The following is a 26,634-nucleotide window of genomic DNA, read 5'->3' as shown; positions in this document are numbered from 1 at the left end:
CTAAACAAGAGTTAAATGAGAAGAGACTAAAAAAATCCACTAGTCTGAAGTCTTTTACACATATCCAAGTGTTGTCATTGTAGACCATTTGGAAAATCATGACAATAAATGGAGCTCTTCATTTTGAAATCAGACCACAGGCTCCTCTATATAGAATTGGAAGCTTAACTCTAGGCATCCGTATTTTATATGGTCTCCAATAAATTTTTTACTAGGGTTTAAATCAAAGTATTTGCACTGAAGAGAGCTAGAGTAACACCATTCCTCAGAAGTGATCAGAATTTGCAGTTAGTAGTGTTGCAAGAAGATTAATGAACTTTTCAGTGTGCTCTGCAGAAAAAAAGGTTGGTACATTTAGAAGGAAAACAAGTGCCCAAGACACATTAAATGAAGCCAGCAAAAGGGCAATCTTATGCTATTTTAAAATACAGTTTGCATTTCTTCTGAGAATCCTAGCCCTGGAAAAAACATATACCCACATGACAGTTTTCTTTCCTACTCATTCCTCAGCTTAAAACAGCTTGTTTGAATAGCTGTATGGGGGCTCATCTTTTTGATTTGCCTCTAGAGTCCAGTTAATCACATCCTCTACCAAACAGGCTCTTGTTCTGACACAATGACTCATGATATCAGGGTGGTCTGAATCCCCAGCGTGTATCTTCTGATCACAGTTTAACCAAAGTTGGAGTTCTCTCCCTCCAGAATTTGGCCTCTCTGATGGACACTCAAACAACCCACTGTATCCAAACACAAACATTCTGCCTGAAAGCTTCCCTTGAACAACGGGATTTTGTTACAACCACTAAAGAATGTGCACCATGCTATGTAGCATGGGGCCCCCCCAAAGGATGTGATCTTCCTCAAAGCTTGAGGAACCCTGGACTACATCCCTTCCATCTGATAGAATAAATGAGCTCACAGAAACTCAGCATTATTCATTACAAACTTTTTTCTCAGTAGCGATCCAAGGTTGACAAGCACTTTAAAAATCTTAGCTGAATTTTCCCCACACTCCCACTGAAACAAAATAAAGGCTTTTTCTTCATGTTATCTTTATTGCAAAACCCAAGTTTTCATTTTTGTAAGTCCATTAGATCTAATATCTGAAATGCTATGAAGAATTTTGGTCCTTTTGACTTGGACCTAATCCTGCTTGATTTCTTCTACTCTTCTCCCACCTGACTTGAAAATGCCACATCCCCACAATTTTTCCCCTCTCTTTTTACTGAGCTCATCACTTACCATGAAACTGTGACACTATTGGAGGAGTGTCTTCATCTAAGTCATCAACTCCCCCTGCAATTGGGTAGGGAGGAATGGAAACTCGAGGCATAACTACCCAGCTGTGATCAGAGTAGAGAGAGGAGGTCAAGCTTGGTAGCCCAGAATTGTGTGCGATTTGAAACCCGCAAATCTTCTCAATCTGTTGCCATCGATAAAGACGCTCTCGCAAACACGTCGTCAACTCAGAGAGTGCTTTCCTGAAGAAAGGCACATATTAAAATCATATACACTGTTCTAATTGATAAAGCAAAGCAACATATTCATTCCAGCATACCAGAAGATCCATTACAGCAGTTGAAATATTCACATTTTAGTATTTTTTAAATTGCTTTTCTAAAGTGCAAAACCACTAAGACATTCTCTCAAAAATACCATTGTTCCAGGAATGGAATATGAATATAAGAATATGCATCCTGTCCTGATAACCCTCTTACTTTGCTTCGAGAATTTTATGGTCCACTTCATCCAGAGAGGAGCTGTGTGCAACATGTAATGTTCCAAATACAGTGCTTCTCTTCTTTTTTATCTTTTCTGCCTAAAAAGCAAAGTAAAGTGAAATGCATAAAACTAGTAGCATACTTAACAGATGACAAAACACTAGTGATACTGACAGGTAGCAAGCAACAATTCTAAGAAAAAAGCACAAGTGTTTTACTGCTTTGTGTTTACTATTTCATATCTCTAGCAACAAATCAGAAAAATCTTTAAGTAGCTGAAGAATTATTTATTACCTCATCTTTAGCAATTGCTAATTGCATTTCTGCATGCTGTCTTTTGATATTGTAATATTGTACTTCGACTTCATGTGTTAACTGAAGCCACTTCTGCAAAGCTTCAGGAACAGACCAATTACTTCTCAACTCAAACTCCTTCTCAGCCTTTTTCAAAGCCATACGAACCTAGCAATCAAAAAGAAATAAAAGTGTCACCAAAAGAACTAACAGGTGAATTATAAGCACCTACTTTTTACCCCACAGCAACATACCAAAGCTTGACAGTTTTGGTGTGTGCCAGTTGTTGTCAGGTATGCAGATCTGGCATCTCTGAAATCCAGCATATCACCTTCCACATTTTTTCCAATAATATATCATTCCTAATTCAAAGTTCAAATATTTTTCTAATATGATAATTTTTTTTAGTACAATAAATCCAAATTTATTGCTGCTCAGATGAAACAAAGCTACTCTTGCTCTTCTAATAACAAGATTAAAAAAGCTTTTGTATGTATTTTTGTTCAGCAAATCCCAAAATATTATGATAAACTAATATACAAAGTTTACAGTTTCTAATAGTTTCAGGATTATCTTTTTAGATAATGCCATGATTGACAGACAATCATTAAGTGCTCCCAGAATTTTTCCATTCAAATCTAGCATTTGGGGAATGCTAATTTAAACACTACTGAAGATCTAATAAAACTAGGACTGATTTAAAGTCAACACTAAATTTATAAACAGCTGGCAGATACCTGTACTAACTCTTCCTCTGCATATTTGAGCCTGCTGAGCTCACATTCAGCTCCCTCTCTCAACTCCCTTAGGCGATGAGCTTCACGTTTTGCATCATTGATCTCATCCATCATTTTGCGCTCCAAATTTTGCTTTTCAACAGCAACGTTTCTATTCTCTTCTTGTGCCTTTTCAAGCCTTCACAATTGAACAAAAAATATGAGAAAATACACAGCATAATTGTTAAAAGTTGCAGTCCTCAGGATAACAAAATGCATCCAGCAACAGGGCAAGAGGCAATGGGCACAAACCAAAGCACATGAGGTTCCGTCTGAACATCAGGAAACACTTTCACCATGAGAGTGACTGAACACTGGCACAGGTTGCCCAGAGAGGTGGTAGAGACGGAGGTCCTTGGACATATTCAGAAGCCACCTGGACATGTTCCTAGGCAACCTGTTCTAGATGATCCTGCTTGAGCAGGAGGGGCCGGACAAGATGAACTCCAGAAGTCTCTTCCAACCTCAACCACTCTGTGATAATAAAGACTCTGCAAGCTTCATGAATCAGCAGCAATTACATCACACAACGTGATATCCACGCCAGGCAAAATATCCAAGCTTCTAAGTGAACCATCATTAAAAGTGTAGTATCAAAATACAAGTCTCTATAGACAACTGTGTTACAGGTGAAACACAAACTATCAACTCCCACACTGCTATATATGCAAGAGAAGCTAATCAGTTCAGGTCTGCTTCAATCTTAAAAAGCTTAAAAAGAGAAAAAATGTCCTCATTCCCATGTATCTAACTATTTAAAATAAACTGTGATTATAAGAAAATAACAATACAATACATACTTGCAAATCTGTAGGAAAAAAGACTGAGCCTCTATTCTCTACCTTCATCCACAAGTTTGTATTGCCTGCTAAAATATCCAGGGGCAATCTCTACCCAAGAAATCAGCACCACTGAAATCACAATTTCCATGCAAAGGGAAGATGTACAAAATCCAAAGGTAGTTAATGCAAAAAACTTAAGACAGTAAAAGATCTCCATTTGTGTTTAACCTCAAAACAAAAGGACAACTTTTTTTTTTTTTTTTTTTCTTTTAGGTTTTATACCTTTCCTGCAAGTCAAGAAGACTTTGCTCTGCTGTTTGGAGACTTTCTAAGTCCTTCATCATTTTTGTGATATGTTCTCTTGAGGTTCTGTTCTGTGTATATGCAAACCAGCAGCCTCCAAAACCAATAACTATAGAAACTGTTAATATAAAATCCTTCATCCAGTTGTGAGGGGGACCTGTGCAGAGAACAACACCATCATTAACTAGTTCATTGAGACAGACAACAGACTAAGGCCTTCCCCCCCTCTCCCGGCCTATAAGGTGACCTGATGCTAAAGAGAATTCTAGCTCATTTACCTCAAACCACTTCCAACAACTACCTTCCAAATGTATTCCACAGCATTTTCCATACAAAATAAGCAGCTCTGCTCTAATACAATTTACCTAATCTATACTAAAACATTCATTAGACTGAGAAAAGCTTACTAAACCCCTTTACAAGTACACACTCCGTATCTTTATTTAGAGTTAAAATAGAGTTCCACAATTGCACTTTATCAGGCCAGTAGTAGGTGTAATTAGATTTGAGCAAATTCTCCCCAGCCTGCACCCTTTTGAATGCCCTATGCTGAGTTAAAAATGCACGTGGAAAAAATAAAGTACATTTTAAAATGGTAACAGCAGCACTAGTTGGACTGTCAATTTATTATATCCAAGATTCACATAACATATCTTCGTTAGTACAACTTTTATCGTCACTTGCACCTCTGTAAAGACAGTTTCTGTGAGCATTAACAGTCTAATACAAAGTGCTTTTTGTTTCCCCCCTAAAATTCCGCAGCTCAGATCTGGCCTGACTAGTTCAGGAACACCTGACACACACAGTACCAGAGCAGAGCTGTAACTGTGTCTGAGCAAGCATGCAGAGCATGCAGAGCACTGGTGATGTGGTATGGACATGGCTGCACATGGTAAAATGGGTCAGATGTGGGACTCCTGCATTAAATTTAACTGCACTTAAACTCAAGTATGCACAAAAGACACAGGTGTTGGATTTGCATCACCATCTCCTTTTTTCTTCTTGGAGAAGGTCATCCCCTCTCATTTCAGCATCCCAGCTTCACTGTCCAAGCTAACTGAGAAGTGAATGTAACCTTAGCTATAAACGTAATTTAAACACTCAAAAATTTAGAGGACACTTCTTGTGACACAAAAGCCAACACCCACTTGTCAAGTGAGTTTATACTAAAATTTCTACACGGTTTTATGAACAGAAATGAACCTCTGTCCTGCTCACAGCACCTAAACAACTTTTTTCAATTCATTGCAGAGTTTCCACAAGGCATGCCAGGCAATCAATCAGCACATCCACAAAATTGATAAGCTATCCTATCTATACTATCAAGTGCCACAGAAAATATGCTCTGATGAATTCTTACAATCAAGAGATAAGAAAAAAAATCCAAAAAGTTACTAACGGGTGAGAGGTCCAAATAAAACAACGTCCAAGGCTTTAAGCTGAAGCTTCTGTCTATGGCTCCGGTCAATTATTTTCAAGTGGGAGATCATGAAAGCATGTTCATTTACTGCTATCCTGTTAATGACAAGACAAAAAATTACCTATTCCATAAACTATATTCAAAATCAGTCTATGCCAAAAAACCACACCAATAGCATTTTCCACTGTTACATCAATTACAGCTATGCAATTAAGAGTGAGAAATACAATACAACAGTAATGCTATATAAACACATCAGCATGTGGCAAAAGAAAAAAATAGCATCATTTCACTATTATTTTCCTTCTGGAAAAAAGCATTAAATAAATCCATTTATCATAGTTAAAGGTACATTTACAGACTTGTGACACCAACTCCTAAATACATGCAATTCTCAGGTGTGGTATTTATGCTCTAGGAATGGTATTTTACAGTTACATCATTGTATATACACATACAAGACATCAGAATATGTTCAACCACACGAAGTTATGTGACCTTTGATAAGAGCTTCCACAGAAAGAAATAAAACTTTTATGAAAGCTGTATTTTTAAATATGCTGGCAGGAAAAAAAAAAAAAATGCAGCTACCTCTTCAAAACTGCAAGGACACTTCTCTTTTCTTACATGTGACTGTATCTTGTTAGATTTTAGGTTCACACAGCTGTTCCTACCATACAGACTAATGCAGCAATCCAAGGAGAATCATCTGAAACTAATCTAGAAGTTATATTCACCTGGGAAGTGTTGTTCCATTGACATTGCTGTCTCTAAAATTCTTTTCATATTGGGGCAATTCAACAAAATCTGAGAGCCACTGAAGAGTGTCCTCTTGAGTCCAGTTATGAACTGAAAAAAAATTTCAATTACCTTAGGTTTTTATAAAAATCAACAGCTTAGAAGACAAGCAGTAGAAAAGCAGGTTACAATAACCAAGAAAGTTTAGCCAAATATAATTCCAGAAAAATTAGCATGACCAAAGTGTTTCTGGCATTTTGCCTTTTTCATTACATGCTCCCCTGTGAAAGCTTAGGCAAATTATAAATAAACAAGTATGGAACCAGCATTTCTTTATTAAAACTTTCACAGAACAGTTTAGTCTTTTGCTTTAGTTTAAATCAGGACAGCATCTTGTGGCTTTCATCTACTTAAACCGATTCCAGCCTCAAACCCTCTGTCCTTGCTACCCTTGCAGAACTAAACACACATCAGCTGGTGCTGTAACCATTTGAGGCAATGCACCTAGATCTTAGAACTTGTTTTGACAAGAATTTTCTTAGAGGCTTTTGCTAACTAACCACAAAATGTGAGCTGACAATAGAAGAAGAGAGGAGACTGAAAGAAAACACCAAAAGACAGAAGAAATTTAACAGGAAAACTATTAAATCTCTCTAACATGCCCAAGTATAATTACATGCAAAAATACTCGAAGAAAAATTACTTAAAATATGTAGAGAATAATTAACAATTTTCCCTAATAACAGCAACATTCTAACATAAACATTCACAGCTACAGATGCGCTAAAAAAATACTACCTACAGATAGTACAAAAAATAAAATAAAATAAATTAAAAAATATCATATTTCTGTCCCTTACAAACCAGCTGCTACAGTTTACAGCTTCACACTGACAAAATTGAAGGGAAATTGTTCACTCCATTTATCACTCTGTAAAAGTCTGTCTGCATATGAAAGAAACAGGGACTGCCTCCTTCTGGACAAACATGTATTCACATGAAAAACTGGGGGGTTTTTTGAACATTTCTCTATCTAGAACTACTTTGCATGTGACAGTGCTGGGCAGAGATTATCACTTGGACACATTCTCAGTGGTGATTTTTGACAGTAATCCTTTAGAAAGCACTGCTGAAAGCTTGACAGGTAAAGCTGCAGGCAATGGAAATTTTTATGAGTTCAAATTCATATTTCAATTCACAGTATAACTGAAATAAGGATTTCTAGGTCTCTTGTCTACACTAGCTCAGCTGCAAAATAAGCTTAAACATTTTAGATTATCATTCCAGATAGGCAGAGACAGAACACATTTCACAGACTCACAGCTTCAAGAAACAAACTCACAGTACAAACCTCTTGTTATCTAACCATATGAATGGCTACACAACCTTCCCAGTATGCTGTCCCCTTTCTTTCTCTCCTTGTGAGATACAGTCAGGTATTGATTTGAAACAGATTTAGTTTTGTCATATTCCTCTAAATTTTATGCAAAATGTCTGGGTTCCATTTATAAACAGGTAGTTTTCCCACTGCAAAGATTCTTTACTGTTTGGTAAATAATAAGCAATCAGATTTACAAATCAAAGTCACTTGACTGCTCATTACAAGTCCCAGAAATCATCCAGAAAAATATCCCTTTAACTGCATTCTAGAATTTTGTTCATAGACTGATCTAAAATAAAGGCATTGCTTTGTTGTGACATGAGAAAAAAACCACCAAAAATAGCCACTACACACTACAGACTATCACTGACAGTACAGAACACTCCATTTCAGAAGCCACACAATTCACTGAGTCTTTAAGCTGGGGGAAGGGTTAAAAATACCATTGAGACTTTTCACTTGTACTGCTAAAAGATTTTCGTAGACACTCTGCCAAATTCTACATAAATTTATAGGTTTCCACAATCCAGTAGTAATAGTAAACATATTATTATAAAAGAAATTAGGTACACATTTAAATGGTTTACCATAGAGCAAATTACATCTGTTGCACTGCTTAGACTGGTGTAATATTTTGTTCATAGACTATGAAGGAAATTTTCCCAAACAAATCAGTTATATTCTGGAAAAAGCACTTTATTATTCATTATCTATCACTGTATCAGATACCTCCATTAGTATTAGTACAGAAACTGCAAAAAGAAGCAACTACAGTCTATCCTAAAGTAGAACTGAAACTTGTACTTTCCGTACTCTTATACTGTTACTCATTTATTAGAAAATAAAATCAATTACTTCTTTATTTATGCTGTATCCCTTTAACGGACCACTCAACCATTTAAGCTGGTGAATATATGAATATATACTGTCATCTCTTATTCTGGGGTGTCAAGATCTGAATCTCTTCTCACATACATATTTTGCTAGAAATTTAGTTTTATTATGTAAACTAATTCTTCATTCACAGAATTCCAGTGCCCCTAAAAGTGCCCAAGTTTTCCCGGTGGAGTCAGACTCTAAACTACACTGCTCTTCCTTTCCTATTCTATCAGTGAAAACATTCGGACCGCCTCTTTTTGTTGATATCTGCCATAAGTTGGTAGGGAGTATTACCTGTCTCCAATAAGACTTCATGACATACACACATTTGTCCTGCAACAGCATGAAGTACTGAAAAGCAAACTGGCCTTTCTCCACAAGAAACACTTATAGTCCAGTGAAACATGACACAAGGCAAGTGTGACATACACCAGGTGTACTGAAGGGCAAGCAGGCCAGCTGCAATTCATCTTGATCAGCACTGCCAATTAGAATGTGCCAACTCCCACTAATTAGCTGAGGTTGTAATTTTTCCACAGTACAATCACTAAGAAAGAAAGCAGTACTTCAGACAGCAGAGTAGCAAGTCACAATTAGTGTAAGTTAAATGCATTTAGCATTACAGAGTAATTTTAACATCCTTCTCTCTCACACCTCTTTTCACAAAGAGACGCCTTGAGAGAGAGGATGTCAGCAACATGCTTTGGGCAAGCAGGTATAGAAGGCACAGCATTCACAGCCCAGAGCAGCACTCAGTCTCTAGACCTCCATCAGCTATTTCACCTTAGATCATAAAGTTTTGAGTTTTGGGGGGTTTTTCCTACTTCCTTTCAACTGTTCTACCAACATACCTGAAGGTGAAGATAGCAAAAGTAACTGTAAACCAGCCCTATATGAAAGTCTCTCATTGTCAACCCATTTTAATTAGAAAATCATTATTTACCAGGTTTTTGTGTTAAATTTATCATGTTAAGTTTATCACACAAAAGGATTCAAAAAACTTAGTTTTTAGGACCTTCAGCAGTGTGCAGCATTACATAACTCATCCTTAGCCAAGCCCTGCTTGCATGAATTTCCAACCTCCAGATATTTAAAACCTAAGACAGCAAATAATTAGAGAGCAAGGCAACCACAAGAGTTTATGGTATGCAGTTTAGTCCCAGCTGCTGCAAGAACACTTGTGCAGTAGTACATCAGAATACAACAGGTGATCACACATGCAAATATAGAGCTATTTTTGTATCTTTTTACCCTGATAAATAATGTACCAGACATTAGTTCACCTCCTAATTTCAGAGGGAAAGAGAACTAAAGGCAGAAGAAAAAAGGTACAAAGGCAATGGGAAGGTTTTTTTTGTATTATAGTGCAGTCTATAGGAGATACTATATATTAAAGCTCGAACATGCCATAATGATAAAAAATAAGAAAAAAAGAAACAAGCTACTTTGTAGTAGATGTTTGTAACAACTAGGTTTTGAGAGGATTCAAATTAGTCTTGACAATAGCCAAGCATCCATGAACTCCAGATTTGACCTCAGCAGCTTTTACTTCATTACAAAATCAAGTCCCAAGGGACAATGCTACATCACTAGAGGATGCAGCACCCAACCCTACTCACTGAGACAGGTCAAAGACCTACTCAGCTGAAGGCCTGGACTGATTTTACAGCCCCCTTGCTACCAAGACTAAACACCTATGCCCCATTCTTTAGACAGCAAATTCACATGACCATAGCCCATTGCAGGGCCAAAAAGAGAAGGCAGGTGCCATTGAGTGAGAGAACTCCCAAAGATCATTGTACAAAGACTGGTATTTGGACATCAAACCAAATGTTCACCTGTCCCCTTTTCCACACTCAAAACTACTACCTCTTCAAGGCTCTTGCAGAAAAAATACTGAAGATGCTCCTTCGATATTAACCTAACAGTAGCTATCAAGTGTTAGTTTTGAATAGCTGAAAGACTCTGTAGTACATGCATAAATACTGCTTAGTTAGAAGAGGAGACAGTCAAAGAATAGCATACAACAAGCACATACTGGCATTTACATTTAAAGAACAGTAACACACAGTAACTGAAATCAAAAGACTTTCAGAGGGAAGCATCTTCTGTGTTTTAAACAGCTATGATAGTTCACAGTCACTCCTCTAAATAGAGCACTCTGTAGAATTAGATAATGACATTAAAAAAATTCAAAGGTCATAAAAAGCACATTCTAACTAAACTAAATTAAATTACAGTTTTGTTTTATACCAAATGAGCCCTTTAAACTGAGTGGCAACACAGCAGCAATAGGCTGGATGCTGATTCAAGCATATGACTCCTTCCATGCAGGTAAAACCTGTAACAGCCTTGAACTTCCTTTAATTTGCATCAGCAGAGACTATACTTTCAGGTTTCTGCACCAGGTAGGGACATCAAAAACCTGCCCAGTGCCAGAAATACTAGAAAGCAATATTCTGAAGCCCTCTTTTTTATTACCCAATTTTTAGCGCTTTGAATGCAACCAATCTTCAGTGTTACATTCAGTGTATAAAATCCTTCTCAATTATTTAAAAGCCATCTCTATTTTCCTTAATCCTAAAACGAGACAAAAACAGCAATGGCATTTTTTGCTTTCTTCCCTCAAATCTTACCTGTCTTGCACCACCAATATGTTAAATAAAGAACACCTTTAAGCTATTTGACAAATATTTAAGACAAACATCCACATAAAGCAAGCTTTATGGCAAAGAATGGGCAAATTCTGCTCAGCATAAACTACGCAGCAGTAGATCAAGATATTTCTGTATAAGAACAGAAACTGTCAAGAGCACTAGACTTTGTAATTCTCACACAGATACCTCAACAGATAGTGTAAATGACAGTATTAGTAATTTGAGACTTTTAAACAATCTTCCATCCTCTTGTTAATGTTGTCAAATTGCTATAAACTAGTAGCACATAAGCAACAAATAAATCAAAAATTCCTAAAACATACAGAAATGAATGGATACATTTTCCATGTCACCTAAAATCAAATTAAAATAGTTAATTTTCTGAGGGGCTTCATGCTTTGTAACATGAAGCTGACCACTGTTAACCACTGCTTGGGAGTGTCATTCTAAAGGTCTCCCTGAGGTGCAATTTCAGTTCTCTCAGCAGGATACACAAATAAAGCCACTATAAGCAGACACAACGAGATGAGACATTCCAAGTCTTCTGAGTCTTATTCACTTTACTCACTACATTCAAGAAAACTGGAATAAAGATAAACACAACAGATAAACTATACTTCTAGAATCATTATCACCTAAATTTTTGAAGAGTTACACATGACTTAGACCAACAGTTTTGAGGAGACGATAATTTTTTCTGATAATTTAGTTGAAATATTTTCAGGGAACTGGATCTTCAGCAAATAAGTATTTAACGACTATTTGAAGAGATGAGGCCAAAAGTTACTGGTTAAAACATGTATTTACTATACACCAAACACTTCATGCATTACCTCAGCATGCACTTAAGTGACTTCCTGCATTAGCAGAATGAACCAATGCCATAATCCTGGCTTCATTCCTCTCCTGGTCTTACTTTTGGTTGTTTGACCCATACCAAGTTTTAGATCTCTCTATGCTCACCATTAGAACATGTTGTGGTTTAGGAATGGCATTCTCCAATTTAGTAGTCCTTCTAAAAACATGTGTGTGGTTTCCCCTCCCCCTCCAATTAGAGGCACAAAGGGCAAAGATCACAGGTTGAAATAGGAACAATGAACACTAGCAATGAGATAAGAAAATGAACACTAATAGCAATTAGATATAACAAAATAAAGAGCAATACAGTAACAAAAAGTGTAAGAAAAATAAAGAAAAATACTCACATGGAAAGCCCCTGACAATAAACAAATACCAGATGGGTCCATTCCCCACGTTTCTCAAGCAGAATGAGCCTCTTCTCCCAGGAAGAGAGAGAGACTCCCATTCCCAGGCTCCCAGCAATGATGTGAGCTGGTATAGGATAACACCCGGGCCTTTGCTATGCCCCCTCCTGACTACTGCTGAAAACTAATCCTGTCCTGGCCAGAACCATGACAGCCCAGCACCTCTGGAATGAGGGGTGGGGTGGGGAAGGGGGAGAGGAAGTTAGGTATTTTTCTCCTAACGATTCTAATGTTCCAGATTTCTTTTTTAATCACTATATCCTGGGACATATTTGGCAATGAACACTGTACTGTTGATTAAATGCTGTCCTTTGATATTTGGAATAGTTGGCCCAACTTACTTAATTCATTTAAATCAAAGTGAGGTAGGGCTGGGGGTGTTGGGTTGTCAGTACATTTTACTGTATCCCAAATTTAAGATTTTAAAAAATGCTTTGGACTAAATTCTAGACCTTTGTAGCTCAAATAAGTGAAAGTACATTGAATTTTCCACTTAATACTATATAAAAAAATATTTTAAAACAGCTTGAAAGAAACCCTTAGGATTTATTAAACTATTAAATATGCTAATCTGGAATTCACCACTTACACCAGTCACCTTGATAAATTAGAACCTCATGTAAGCTATCTTAGTTTAGTCACAATACACAAAACACACGAAGAGGAAATTACCTCTGCCTAGACTAAATAAGTTCTTAGGCCTATGTGTGCCTATAAATAACAGTGTCAAAACAGATTCATGAAGATGTTTCAAGAGGTCATTCATTCACTACTCTATATTTGGTGGAAAAATTGTTGAATTATAACTATGTCAATAGCCACCATCATGTTCAGTAATACTTCTTTACCTACCTTCAGATGTTTTCCAGCGTTTCCACAGATCCTCAATGGTGATATGCTTGTCTTCTCTGTGCAGGTGACTATGTTTATTTGAGGCATCCTTGTATTGCATATCTTCTCTTAGAAACTGAAGAAAAGGGAAAAACATCATCTTAAATGCCTAAAAGACAATTTCTGAAGAGAAACTACACAGAAATCAGGTAGAGTCCTTACTATCTCTTCCCCATGCAAGCAGCAGAGAATTGATATGAGTTTTCTACATCAAAGACTCGGAAAGTAAGTCCGAAAGTAAACACTCTTGCAAGATTTGTTTTTCACAATTACTAAATCCTAGAAAAACTGATGATGCGGTTGGTAGTATACTAAGTTTAACATTATTAGAATGGCTCAGATTTACAGTGATTACAGGAACACACCACACAGTCGTAATGTACACTTCTCCATTCTGACTTTTAACCATCTTGCCCTCCTTGAAAATAAGACCATGTAAGATTGGAAAGTGTGCCAGTCATTTTTGGATGAGTAATGCCTGAATCCTGACATACCAGTTAAATGCAACTGACTGAGGAGGAGAGTAAGCTGTTTACTAAGTAGTATTAAAGTCTTTTGATTAGACAACAAAAATTTAACTTCTATTCATTGAATTAAAAAACACAAGTCATCTGAAGGCAAATTTTCTGCTTGCTAATCATTCCTCAGTGGTTACACTCCAAGCACAGAATCATTACATAAAGCTGCTTCATTTTCAGTAATTAATAGGAAGCCTTTTAGCAAATATTATAAAAAGGAAGATCATGCAATCATGCCATACAGAGTGGATGGTGAGGCACTGGCACAGGTTGTGCAGAGAAGCTGTAAATGCCCTGTCCCTGGCAGCATTCAAGGCCAGGCTGGATGGGGCTCTGAGCAATCTGATCTAGTGGAAGATGTCCCTGCCTACAACAGGGAAGTTGGAACTAAATGATCTTTAATGTCTCTTCCAACCCAAACCATTCCATGATTCTATGACACAATTTTACGATGGCAGTGTTGTATCAGTATTCCACAAGTTGCTGCAAACAGTTCTCCAAATACATAACCAAGAAAGGCCATGGGACTGTAAAATTAATTCTATTTTTTTATTTCATAAAGCCCTAGAAAAGTTGGAATACTGGCCGGCAAATGACCTCCCATTAATAGTGGAAATCCTTCAGAAGAAGTCTCTGAAAGCAGTGTATGAACAGACTCTGTGGGTGAAGACCTTAGTATTAGTATCAGAAAACTAGTATCTGGTACTAACAGTACCAAAAAACTAAGTAATCTTCCACAGTAAATAGCTTGCTTTCTTCAGTTCATGAAGGATATAGCTGCTCAAACAAAACCATCCACAGATAGTCATGACAGCTAAGTCAAAAACCAGCCTTTTATATGGCTGATCCTATGTCATCACCACTTCAAGAGAGGTGAGGAAGAAAGCCAAGCTAGTGATGCACTGCAGAAGAACTCAATTCTTAAAATTTAGTCCAGGTAAAAATTTAAGTTCAGAGCATCCTGCAAAGGCTCCATTTCTAACAAATCTAGATATTACATCATTCAGAAACTGCAGGAGATACTGAAAAGTAGCCAGTGTTAAATAATAATATTAACTCTTAATAAAAAGAAACAGAAATAGCAGAAATAGCCAAGCAAAAGCTAACACTAATTATCCCTAACTAAAATCTTTTTACTAGAATGTTAGGGAATCTCAAACTAAAAATGGATTCAAGTTTCTCCTCTAACTGATGGATTCAGGACAAAATACTAGTTGCTCTCCTTAAACAAACAGATCCATGGTATCGAAACCCTGATTGGATGTAAATCCTCTCTGTTTATCTATTGCTTCAAAACTTTTTCTGATTGTCACACATTAGCTTTGTAAAGCCTTTTGACTCCTAAAATAGCTCCATTTAGCCCATACAAACTGCATAAGCATTTTTAATTCCTCTTCACCATGAGCATAAGAATAGCATAAATTGAGATATATAGATATATATATGCACACACATGCATATACATGAGAAATATATAAGAAACTTTTGAAATATATGAGAACTGAAAATAGCAGCCTGTTGGGGCAAAGGCAATTACAGAACTTTTGAAAAATCATGGATCAGCAGCTGTTAAAAAGTTTAATAAGCACAAGACTGTATGTTGTAACTGTATGCAAATGTAAAAATATCTGTTGCATATTTCATTGTCCAAGTGGGAACTCTGAGTATTTCCCATATTGGCAATACCACCATGAAGCTGGTAAATTCTATAATTGTCATGCAACATGCAGCAAAAGACGGATTGTCTTGTTCATTCCCACTCCGTGCTTATTAAAGGCTAAACTGAAGAGCAGGAACTAAACAATAAGAAAACAAGCAAAATAATTTTCTTATCCACTAATGTCCCTCAACCTTTCCAGATTACAGGACAGCCTTACAGATGGAACAGCAGTAAAGAACTGATGTTTTCCCACCTTACCCTTTCCCTCCAGCCTGCAAGTATCTACTGTCAACTGACATCCCCAGTATGTCTTTCAGGAACTTGCAAAAAATGTACTAGAAATGAAGCAAAAACATGTATTATATGTCCCTGTCTGTAATTCTTATCTCTTTTCACATGGGGATTAAGGTAAATGCTAACACTCACTCTTCAGCTTTCTAGTGACAGATGATGCACTGATTTGATTCCAAATGTCAGGCATGGGCAGGTTTTTTTTTTCAAAAAAAGTGTTGTAGGGTGATCAAGTTGCTGAAGAAGGAAAGAAGATGTTCTATATACAGGCCTGAGCCAATTTTGCATCTTCTCAGCCAAAACTCGGATCACTTTTGTATGTACAAACATGCTACCTTTACTGATAGTTGCCAGTAAAGGCCATAAAACATTGAAGGATGAGAACTTTTGTTCAGTTACAGGTGCTGTCAAGGAAAATCTAAATTGCTGATAACAATATTACTCACACTGTTAGAATTAAAGAAGAGAAGGAAGATGCCAACTGAAAACAAAAAGCTCCAAGGTGTTATATCTCTCCCCACCCTAACACGACCAGGTCCTACAGCCCGAGATAACACAGGGACCCAGCGCGGGCTCCCCGCTCCGCGCCTCCTCCTGCAGTTCCGCCGCGCCGCCCGCAGAGGGCGCTGCGGGCCCCGCGCCGCCCGCCGCTCGGGAAACACGGATCCATCCCAGCACCTGCCTGGGACAGAAACACGGATCCATCCCAGCACCTGCCTGGCACAGAAACACGGATCCATCCCAGCACCTGCCTGGGACAGAAACACGGATCCATCCCAGCACCTGCCTGGCACAGAAACACGGATCCATCCCAGCACCTGCCTGGGACAGAAACACGGATCCATCCCAGCACCTGCCTGGGACAGAAACACGGATCCATCCCAGCACCTGCCTGGGACAGAAACACGGATCCATCCCAGCACCTGCTTGGGACAGAAACACGGATCCATCCCAGCACCTGCCTGGCACAGAAACACGGATCCATCCCAGCACCTGCTTCGGGACAGAAACACAGATCCGAGCCTGCAGCACGGCAGGCAGAAGGAAGGGGAGTGTGCACCTGGTTTATACCGAAACACTGGCTAGAATATTTGACTAAGTCCCTTTTTTAAAGGGGAGTGTCAGCACACAAAATGGAAAGCAGCTTGCAGCTTGTAACCAGTACAGTTACTCCTCAGGGGCAGAAATAGTACATCTATGAGAACTTCTTCCAAGTGAAAAGCCCCTCTTCTGTTCTGTCCTACCCTTACTGCTTCCAGATCTTGTGAAAATAACCACAATGACTTCCTCAAAGAGGTCCTACAGTGCAAGCATTTGAAAAGAGGTCATCGTATTTCAAAGAGTAAGTGCATTCACTAATGAAGGGGTATATAACAACATCAAACATCTTTCTTTTGTATAAAAGATCATTGTTTCAAAAGTGGCCTAATATGGAAGTGTTTCTTTAATAAAAAGAACTGAGACCTAAATTGAAGAAAGACAAAAAAATAGAACAACTCTAGTTAAAAAGAGGATTTTTCTGTTCCTTGTCATGGCAGTTAATCTCTCTTCTGTTGCCCTGGTCATTAAGTATACAAAGAAAAGGTTAGAAAAATAACTCTAAATAGGGAGGCTAAAAGAATAAGCTCTAAGAAAAACACATCTAAGTATTATCTTAGCCAACATAATTACTCAGGAAGGAGAAGTCATTTTAAGACTACAAAGTTGAAACCAAGAAAGCAGAAGATAAGTTACCTAAAACTCTGTATGAAACAAAAATAACCATTTGTCAAAGCAGCTACTTCAAAAACAAGCATGAAATTCAAAAAACACCACACCTAGACTTGAAACTAGCATTTTGATCTCAGAAGTACTGTAACAGCTGCACCTCTACAAAGACTAACATCCCAAAGTCCAAGGTTCAGCAGTGTAATAACTCCAAAGGAAACTTTCTCCTTCCTGGAGAGGACAAGACCTGTGGAGTCCTGGAAAAGTCCCAGAATCAGGTACACAACCAACTTCCTCCCTCTTCAGAAAGTCTTTACTACCATAACTTTCATCAAAATCCAGTCCACTAATAACCAAAGACCAACCTGAAGCAAGACCACCAAAGGAAAACAAAAACAAAGCAGGGGGGAGATTGATGATACAAAACACGCTTGCAGGGCAAAACAAGCAATTGCATACTTTCAAGAATGCCACTGGAAAAGTAAAATTAACCACACTCACTAACTGCAGCAGGAAGCACTCATGCTGTTTATATTTTGTTCTGGGTAAAAGCTCAAGTTTATGATTTTCAGTTTCAGCAACTTAAAATAGACCCTCTAACTGACAAGTTTACTTTAAGAGCAATTAGTAACATCCCCTGGCCAGGTATTACTCTCACCCTTGAGCATCTATTCCTCAAGTAGTGTTATTTCCTTCGGGTTTATTCCTTCAAAGGGAAAACCTGCCAAAGTGGCTTCAGCCTTTTAGAACATTTCCTCACATCTATTTGCTACAAGATTTGTTGCATCTATTGCAATGTCACACATACTGACTAAATTATGATGGTAAATGTGCTTTTAAAAGGCAACGTATTATGATTCAGTTATTACTGCCTACCCTACAGAAATGGCTTTTAAAGATGCTATAAAGTAAAATAAGGAAGCATATTTAATAATATTAATAATTAATAATAAAACATGACTAGAAAAATGTAGGACACAGCCAAGAAAGTGTTACCAAGTACATCTTAAGTAACCTATACATTCTATTGGAAAAAGTTACTGCAGCTCAAAACAAAACTGTAGCTATCTACCGCAAAGAAAACTTTGCAATCTCTGCAAAGCCAAGATAGAATTTCCAAGGGATCATTCCATTGTAGCAGGACTAAATAAAGAGGTGCAGACAGCTACATATTAGCTTAAGCACGTCCAAGGAGGCAAGGCGTGAGGTAGGTCTAGTCCAAGCCACTTTGGAACAGGTTTCTGTGCAACTGTACCCATGATAACAGGAGCTGCCTCTCTATAGGGCTTCTTTGCACAGGCACAGCTGTGAACTAACACCATCAATGTTTTCACACAAGACCTGGCTCCTTATCCTGCTCTGCAAAAACAAATTGTCTAGACATGTTCAGAGTTGCTTACAAAACTTTAGGAGATTAAAACACACTCTGCCTGGGGACAAATACATTAGCAGTTAAATGCAAAAAAATTAAATCAAACAAGACCTCTATTAAGAGAGCCACAACAAATTAAGGAATTCAAAGTAACCCAATAGCTTTGGGGGCAAAGGTTTGTTGCACTGGTTAGGAAGCTCAAAATCCTTGTTTGAAAGATTATACTGTTCTGTTTGTAACAATGTCTTACACAGTGAGATGTAAAACACACTCAGGAGCCATCCCAGCGTCATGAAAACACAGTTCTAATGTCTTCAGTTTCTGAACCACTGCAGCACATATTTTTCCACATGCAGAATTTTGTCTAAACAGCTGACACCAAGATATTAAGTTGTTTATAGAAGTATGAACTCCAGTTTAAGGACTTTTATTACATAAATAAAAGGACAAAACCAAAATAACTAAGGGAACTTGAAGGGACATTTAACATCTTGCTGAGTATATTTCCAGAGAACAAAATGAAGCCTATCCCTGTCAAACCTACTACAGCCAAAGTGCTATAATAGTATTACCATTCCAGACCATGCAAGCTACTTTTCTCTTCTTTAATCACTGAATCATCTTCCCTGGTTTAGGCCACTAAAGTTTGATTCCACTTGATTCTTGCCTGCAGACAACATTTTTAAATCAGTCACTTTGGTATATAATCTCTGAGGTTCCAACTTCTTTGACCATCCTGCTAAAAGCTATTCTCTGATGCTTTCAATGCTGCAGTCTCTTCTTCTCCTTACTGTATTTTTTGTCTTTTTTTTTTCTTTTTGGGGCAGGGGGAGGGAAGCATGGAGCAGGGTGTTGGTGGTTTTCTTTGGGGTTTGCTCAGTTTGTGGTCTTTTTATAAAGTAACAATTCCAGTTAACTCCTTAAAAAAACTTAAGCAAAATATGAAGTGATCTATCCAGAGATCCCACGCAAAACCATACATTTGTGCCTTTAGTTTGGTGAGACATTAGACACACAGTAAGATACTAACACTTCAAAAACATCAACTTACTCTAGTACTGCAAAGAGATTCCTTGAAGAAATCACTTTATGTAGGACCTACTGAAGGAAGTTCTTTGGAAACAGGAAAAACCTATGTAAATAGTGCACACATGATAAGTCTGTTTTATTGCTTGTGTCTCATCATTAAAACAAAACACGTTCCCATGGTGTAACAGATGCTTCCTGAGGCAGATCGCCTCCCACCAACACATGACTAAACCCTCAGTAATACCACCTTCTCCCTTTCAGTTACCTGTTTACAGCCTACCTCTTGAAACCAACTTGAACAATTGCAGTGCTTGATACATAAAGTAAAAGTATCAGCAGCTAGGTCTGATAGGAAAATTCGTATTAGCCTGCCCTCATAAGTATAGAGGGCTTTTTTCCTTCCTTTTTCCTCTTCTCTGCTGTACCACACCAAATAATAAGGAAAAACTAAGTACTCCATGCTCAGACTAGAGCCCTCTAACTTCCTCAGAAGACTTCTACAAAATCCCTCATGTTTTGCTGTTAAATCCCACGCTAAAAATTTAGATCAGAATTCTTCACATCAAGCTCATCAAGGCCAAATTCAAGTTTCTTTCCAATGCATACAAAGCACATCCAAAGGTCTTCCAGTATCAGACAATTTTTGAGGAAATATGAAGTAGCTTCATTCAAGTTTTCTAATATCCTTGAAAAACTCCTTTACAGAATGGTTTTAGTGGGCCTTCATTTTATAGAGGAAAAACAAGCTACAACCTAAAGCAGGGCATGAAAACACTAGGAAAAATTAACTGCGTGGGCCCAGAATCACTGTTGGGAGTTAACTGGATTACCAAATTTAAAAAGTTAAAATAAATAGTTCCACATCTTTAGCTCTTTTTACCTTCCTGTCTCAAAATAACTTATTTACAAGAACTTCCTTCCTTGGTGTAAATATACCCTCTTACACTGTTGTAGTGCTGGTAAAACAGCAGAAAGTTATTCTACTTTGTCACATTCCTCCTGCCAAGTAAAAAGCTAATGAACATCAAATCAACATACTCAATAGGCTGCTCTTCAGGAGTCTTGCAAGTAAAAACCATGCAGCATAAAACAGAAAATCCATTCCCTGCTGTTAAGTAAAATCCCTGTATTTCATATAAGCTTTACTTCTAATAAAGTGGGTTTTTTAATATCAGTCCTCATTCTTCATCAAGATAAGTAGCAACACCCACTGTGACAGAATAAAAAAAAAAATCTGCTTCTGAAATGTAAATAGGACATATTTACTATATATTCAGGCCTACTGTAGTCAGGTAACTATGTAACTATGTTGTGTAAATGTAGATCTTTTAGGATAATGGTAAAGATTAAGTAAAAGCCCTACAAGAAAAGCAGAAGTTACTAGCTGAACTTGCAATTAAACTGCATTTCTCATTAATTTCAGGTTTGCATTTAATGTCTTAGAAGAAAAAACTCTATGCAAATACATATTCATCACTGATTTGCATGGAAAATTATATCTAGAAAAGTGCTACTTTGCAGGGAGTGGGTTATTAAATATTTCTTCAATAATTAAAAATGAACTAGCAGAAACAAGGGCTACAATTAAGTCATCTTATTTTATGCACAATGTGTAGTTTGAACATATAGTTTCACTCATCTCTAATTACCCCAGCTGAACAGCATGCCTCATCAACTATTATAATTTCAGCCATTTAAAAAGGTTTTTAGAGTAGCTTCTGTTGCTTCCTCTGGAACAGGAAGAAATTTAACATCAGATATAAAGATGGTCCACTGGAAACCAGGACAAATCCTCTGAACACTAATAAAATATTTCCAATGTATAAATGTTCCAGCATTTTCTTTTAACTTTCTCAACTTCAATGTATAAAAAATGCAGTATAAGTCAAAAGAAACAATCAAAGTACTGGGAAGTTCCTCAGGAAGCTCACACTCCATCACTAATATTTCAGCTTGCAGACTGTCCCAAATCTTCTGCAATAACAAAGGTAGACTATATACATTATTTTTGAAAAGCCATGGCAGTCAGGTGAAGTCCCTGGTGATTGGGAAAAAGGAAACATCACTCATATTGAAAAAGTGAAGAAATGCAGAGCTGAGAATATAAATAAAGACCATTGAGCCTCACCTCTATGTTTTGGAAGACTGTGGAACAGATCCTCATGGTAGCAATGTTGCAACATACAATGAGGTGATCTGAGACAATCCAGCTTGGCTTTACTAAGAGCAAAGAGTGTCTGACTGATCTGGTGGCCTTCTATGATGGGGTGACTGCAGTGGTTGATGAGGGAAGACCAAACAAATGTCACCTACCTAGACCACTGAAAGATCTTTCACACAGTGCCACGTAACATCTTTATTCCCAGACTGGAGAGGGATAGGTTAGAAAGGTGGATCATTTGATGGATAAGGAACTGCCTGAATGGACACAGATGTCAATCATTCTATGTCCAGGTGGAGGCCAGTGATGAGTGATGCCATTCAGGGCTCTCTCTTGGGACAGGGACTCTGATACCCTCATCAACAACACAGACGACACAACACAGTGAGATCAAGTGCACCCTCAGCAAGTTTGCAGATGACATGAAACCAAAGAACACAGTTGGACTAAAAGAAGGAAGAGATGTCATCCAGAGGGATCTGGACAAACCTAAGAAGTGGGCTCATAAGAACCTCATGAAGTCCAATGGCAAGGTGCTGCATCTGCATTTGAGTAAGGCAAAACATGAGCACAGACTGGGAGAAGTCATTGAGAACAGCCCTACCAAGAAGGACTTGGGGGTGCTGGTGGATGAAAAGCTGAACATGAGCCAACAGTGTGCACTCACAGGCCAGAAAGTCAGCTGCATCCTGGGCTCCATTCAAAGAGGAGTGGCCAGCAGGTCTAGGGAGGTGATTCTGCCTCTCTACTCTTGTGAAATCCCACCTGGAGTGCTGCCTCCAGGTCCTCAGCACAAGAAAGACACTGACCTGTTGGAACAAGTCCAGCCAACCAAGATGATCAGAGCACTGGAGCACCTATCTTAAGACAGACTGAGAGAGCTGGGATGTTTAGCCTGAAGAAGGTTCCAGGAAGATTTTATTGTGACCTTCAGTACATAAAGGAGTGCTATAAAATAGAGAGCAACTTTTTACACAGGCAGATAGTGACAGGACAAGGGAGTATGGTTTTAAATTAAAACAGGAGCGATTTAGACTACATGTTAAGAACAAATTCTTTACTCAGAGGGTAGAGAGGCACTGGAACAGGTTGCACAGAGACATTGCGGATGACCCAATCCCTGGAAGAGTTCAGAGTCAGGTTGGATGGGGTCTGTTGATGCTGTTTGCACATAGGCACACAGAAAAGTAAGTAGCATCACATTAAATGTGACAATGATTCATAGCATAACTCATTCAGGAAGAACAACCTTCCCCTAGATGTTATAGAAAAGGATGACAAAACGGAGTTAGATTCTTCTCCCATTCATCTACAATGAGAATGGGTATCAGAACCACATGACAGTACCCTCATTTTTAGAGGACATCTTCACTCGCCTCGGTTCTCAAGCGTGTGCCTAACAACAGCCAGATAGCAAAACAAGCAAGCACAACAAAACTACACAGACATTTCCATTCCTACCCAGTAATTTTGAGAATCTCAATGGTCAAGTTGAGTAAATGCAAGGGCAAGTTCTTTGCCAGGACCACCACCAGGAGCCTACCTATCAAACTCATTCAAGCACAGACACAAAAAACTTCCTTAGGTTGTAGGACTTAATTTACCATTAGTAAGCACAATATTCTTAATACTTGCCTGTAAAATGTAAAAAAACCCAGAAATCTTTCTCCTAGATTGCTCTCTGTAACAGGTGTTGCTTTACACCATGAAATGCCTGCAACAGATCTCAGGTAAATAGGATAGCCCAGTGATGCTTTAACCAAGACGATTTTGAGTGAAGAAACTGTAACACCAAGCAATGGGTCACATCACTGCTTTACTGCAAGTTAGATCTTTCACCTTTGCCCACCTCTTACACCGACCACGAAAGTAGCAGCTTTTATAGAGTCATACGAAACTTTCCTTTAGGCTAGAACAGTGGACAGGAATATCCCATTTCAGACAAATACAATAATTAGACTTTCCTTCCAGATTTTTCTGAGAAAGGGGCTGAATTAAGAATAGCAACAACTACGCAAGTGCTGAAAGATAAAGAGTAGCTACGCAAAACAAAAGGATAAAAAAGACTTCATGTATGCACAAGTGAAGTTTTTTTACTCCTACCTCATCACTTTCATCTACTTCGATACCACCATCTTTGTCATCATCCATTTGCTTATGGATCATGCGGAGAGCTTCTAGGCTGAATCGGTCCTCCTCGGTAAAGCACGGCGGGCTGAGTGAACTGCAGGGATCTATAGTGAGGAGGACAAAAAAAACACAACACAACAGAAATGTTATTTACTTTCACTTCAGAATAGAAAGCATCCAAGCAAAAGAAAGGGTTTAAAATTCTGTATTGTGTACATGTAGTTCACTGGACACAATCATCAGGTCACAGATATCAAATTTAACTGTAAAATAGTAATTGTACCAAAAAAGTAAAAGGCTTGTGTGTGCAAATCAACTTCTTTTTTTTTTCCCCCAGGAAGGAGTCCCAAAAAATAGGCTAAAATAGTTTTGGCTCTTCAAATTATTTCTTCCATCCCAGTAACATACTATATCAATTTTTTCTTCTATCATTCACCTTTAGTTTATGTCAGTGCAGTGGCAAATAAAGCTACTGCATTTCCCAATCTGCCTCCTGAAAGTCTGAGCAAAACAAAGAACAAAGGAATTGTCATATCATACAATCATAGTTTCATAAACAGGTAACAAAGGGGGATGGTAATCACATTGCAGATGGAATTCTAAATAGGTAGTACTACTGAACACAAAATACTCAAGGACTGCAAGAGCAGAAAGCACACTGCAAAGAAAATTCAGCTGATAGTATGACATGATGTATATAAGTCCTGTACACTCTGATCACAAACTGCAGTCACTGTAGAGCAGGATTCCAAGGCAAAAATAGTACATTTTCATTTGCATTCATTACTGAAAGCTCATGATTTGAGCACATCTGATGGCTCAGCTTGCACCACATCAAATTGCTACATCTGTGTTCTCTCCCTTCTACAAGGTACATGCCAAATGCTCCGTAGTTCTACAATGCATGATGATCAACCATCAAGAAGTAAGCTTTCATGTTGCTATAGAATTTATTAAAGTCTCACTTAAATAAAGGAAGCACATCTACAAAAAGAGAGGAATCAAATGTTTTCAGAGAAAAATAAGTTTTTTGGTTTAAAATTTCACATCAGCTGGATTAGCATGATTCTGCTTTTCTGTCTAGTTTAAATTTTAAATTAATTAAAAATCAAAATAAAGGAATGCATAAGGTTACAAAGCAGGAAGTGCAAAGATAACAACCATGACATAGCTGGAATCTCAGACATATAATTAAGAGGACTGATTTCCACAGCTAGACATGAGTCAATGCATTCTTACTTCATACTTAAGTTTTATTATGCAGGAGTTAATGGAAATCTGTTATCTGTTCCCATGAATCAATTCAAAAAAAACAAATAAAAGAAAGTCAGCAGAAAAAAACCGAAACACTTCACTGACACTGTCCAAAAACTGAGGTACTGCTTTTAGAACTACTTCATGTAATTCAAAGACAGATTTCTATATTTATTAGTTATTAAATATCAATGAATATTAATCAATAAACCACTAATTATTATTATAATTAACATAATGCTAATATAATATTAATATTAATAACAAATCAATACTAAACCAGACCAATCAAACAATATAATTGTCATCTTTAGAAAGCAATTAATATTTTATGAAGTGGGGCAAGTTTAATTTTAAAAATATATGTATTTTATTTGTCTATTTTGGGTTTATTACAAAAAGTTTAATTTGCACAATACTAAGCCTTTAGATTTTTGCCTTGCAATGAAAAAATACTATCCCTGTAGGGGTTAAATGACCTATCCCTGAAATTACAGGGTGTTTCATATAGAAAGGTTTCTCTTGCAATATTAATGAACCACCTCAAAGTTCTTCTAATAATTAAATTTCCATGGCCATGAATAAAAAATATTATTTTACTAAAATACAATCATATCAGAAGAACAATCTTTTTATTATAAATTTTGATCTACACCGTAGCTTGTTAGAAGAAAGCCTAATTGTCAGAACATAAACAGATCCCTCAAACACACAAAACTTGTTTAAATTGTACTTAATTCTATTATAATATGGAATTAAATTTCAGATACATGTGCTCAGTTTGCAAGCACCTTCTCAAATGTTTTTTCATTTTGTTCAGCTGACAGCCCAGTTTTCAAATCAAAAAGGTTTTCTCAGAGTACATTTTCTCACACCAGAGGCTGATCAGTCCCTTAATCAGGGTATTTATCTTAAATATGCCTTTTTAGGATATTTAAGCATGAAGGCACATTAAAGAGCTATGGCTTTTCTTGAGAGAAGTAAACAGGCTGCTTGTGCTTCAAATGTCCCATGTGCTGGCTCCAAGAACACTTGATCTCTCTCTCAAGAGCCGATAGAGTGCCAATTGCTCTTTTTGGGACTGCCAAACAAAGTAGGACCACACATCAACTGTAATAAAAATTAACCCGCTCTAAAGAGAACCCAGATTTAATTTCAAGCTTGTTTTCATCTGAAAAAATTAAGCATTTAGACTGACAACACTGTTCTCTGAGGGAGGGGATGACCAATCTCAAAACAAACTACAAAGCCACAACCTAAAGAATAAGTGAAAAGCATTTCACAAGCATACCTATGGAGCCCTACTAAATCCAAAAAACAGCTGATGGAAATTTAATCATCTGTAGTTCTGCAGAACATGCTATCATGCAGTACTTTGCCTCAATTGCATGGCAAAAACAATTCA

The 26,634-nt window shown here is 37.6% G+C and overlaps 1 protein-coding gene across 8 annotated transcripts in view; it reads right to left on the bottom strand.

Annotated features, from left to right (window-relative positions):
• The window catches only part of STIM2 (stromal interaction molecule 2), a 73,291-nt gene that overhangs the window by 4,075 nt on the left and 42,582 nt on the right, over positions 1 to 26,634 (bottom strand). For 7 of the 8 annotated variants that reach the window (XM_086890407.1, XM_086890402.1, XM_086890406.1 and 4 more), the window contains 9 exons: positions 23,949 to 24,079; positions 13,069 to 13,183; positions 6,034 to 6,145; positions 5,276 to 5,391; positions 3,856 to 4,033; positions 2,753 to 2,930; positions 2,016 to 2,183; positions 1,719 to 1,819; positions 1,243 to 1,481 (listed from right to left, as the gene is read on the bottom strand). In XM_086890407.1, coding sequence (XP_086746533.1) covers positions 1,243 to 1,481; positions 1,719 to 1,819; positions 2,016 to 2,183; positions 2,753 to 2,930; positions 3,856 to 4,033; positions 5,276 to 5,391; positions 6,034 to 6,145; positions 13,069 to 13,183; positions 23,949 to 24,079 — 1,338 coding nt within the window. Of the gene's footprint in view, positions 1 to 1,242; positions 1,482 to 1,718; positions 1,820 to 2,015; positions 2,184 to 2,752; positions 2,931 to 3,855; positions 4,034 to 5,275; positions 5,392 to 6,033; positions 6,146 to 13,068; positions 13,184 to 23,948; positions 24,080 to 24,411; positions 24,477 to 26,634 lie in introns of those variants that run through there. The other variant, XM_086890405.1, reaches the window with a different exon arrangement.

Source organism: Cyanistes caeruleus, chromosome 5, assembly GCF_971803275.1.
Source record: "Cyanistes caeruleus chromosome 5, bCyaCae1.hap1.1, whole genome shotgun sequence".
Lineage (NCBI taxonomy): Eukaryota > Metazoa > Chordata > Aves > Passeriformes > Paridae > Cyanistes > Cyanistes caeruleus.
Note: the sequence above shows the minus strand (reverse complement) of the source record. Positions and strands in the feature narration are given on the sequence as shown.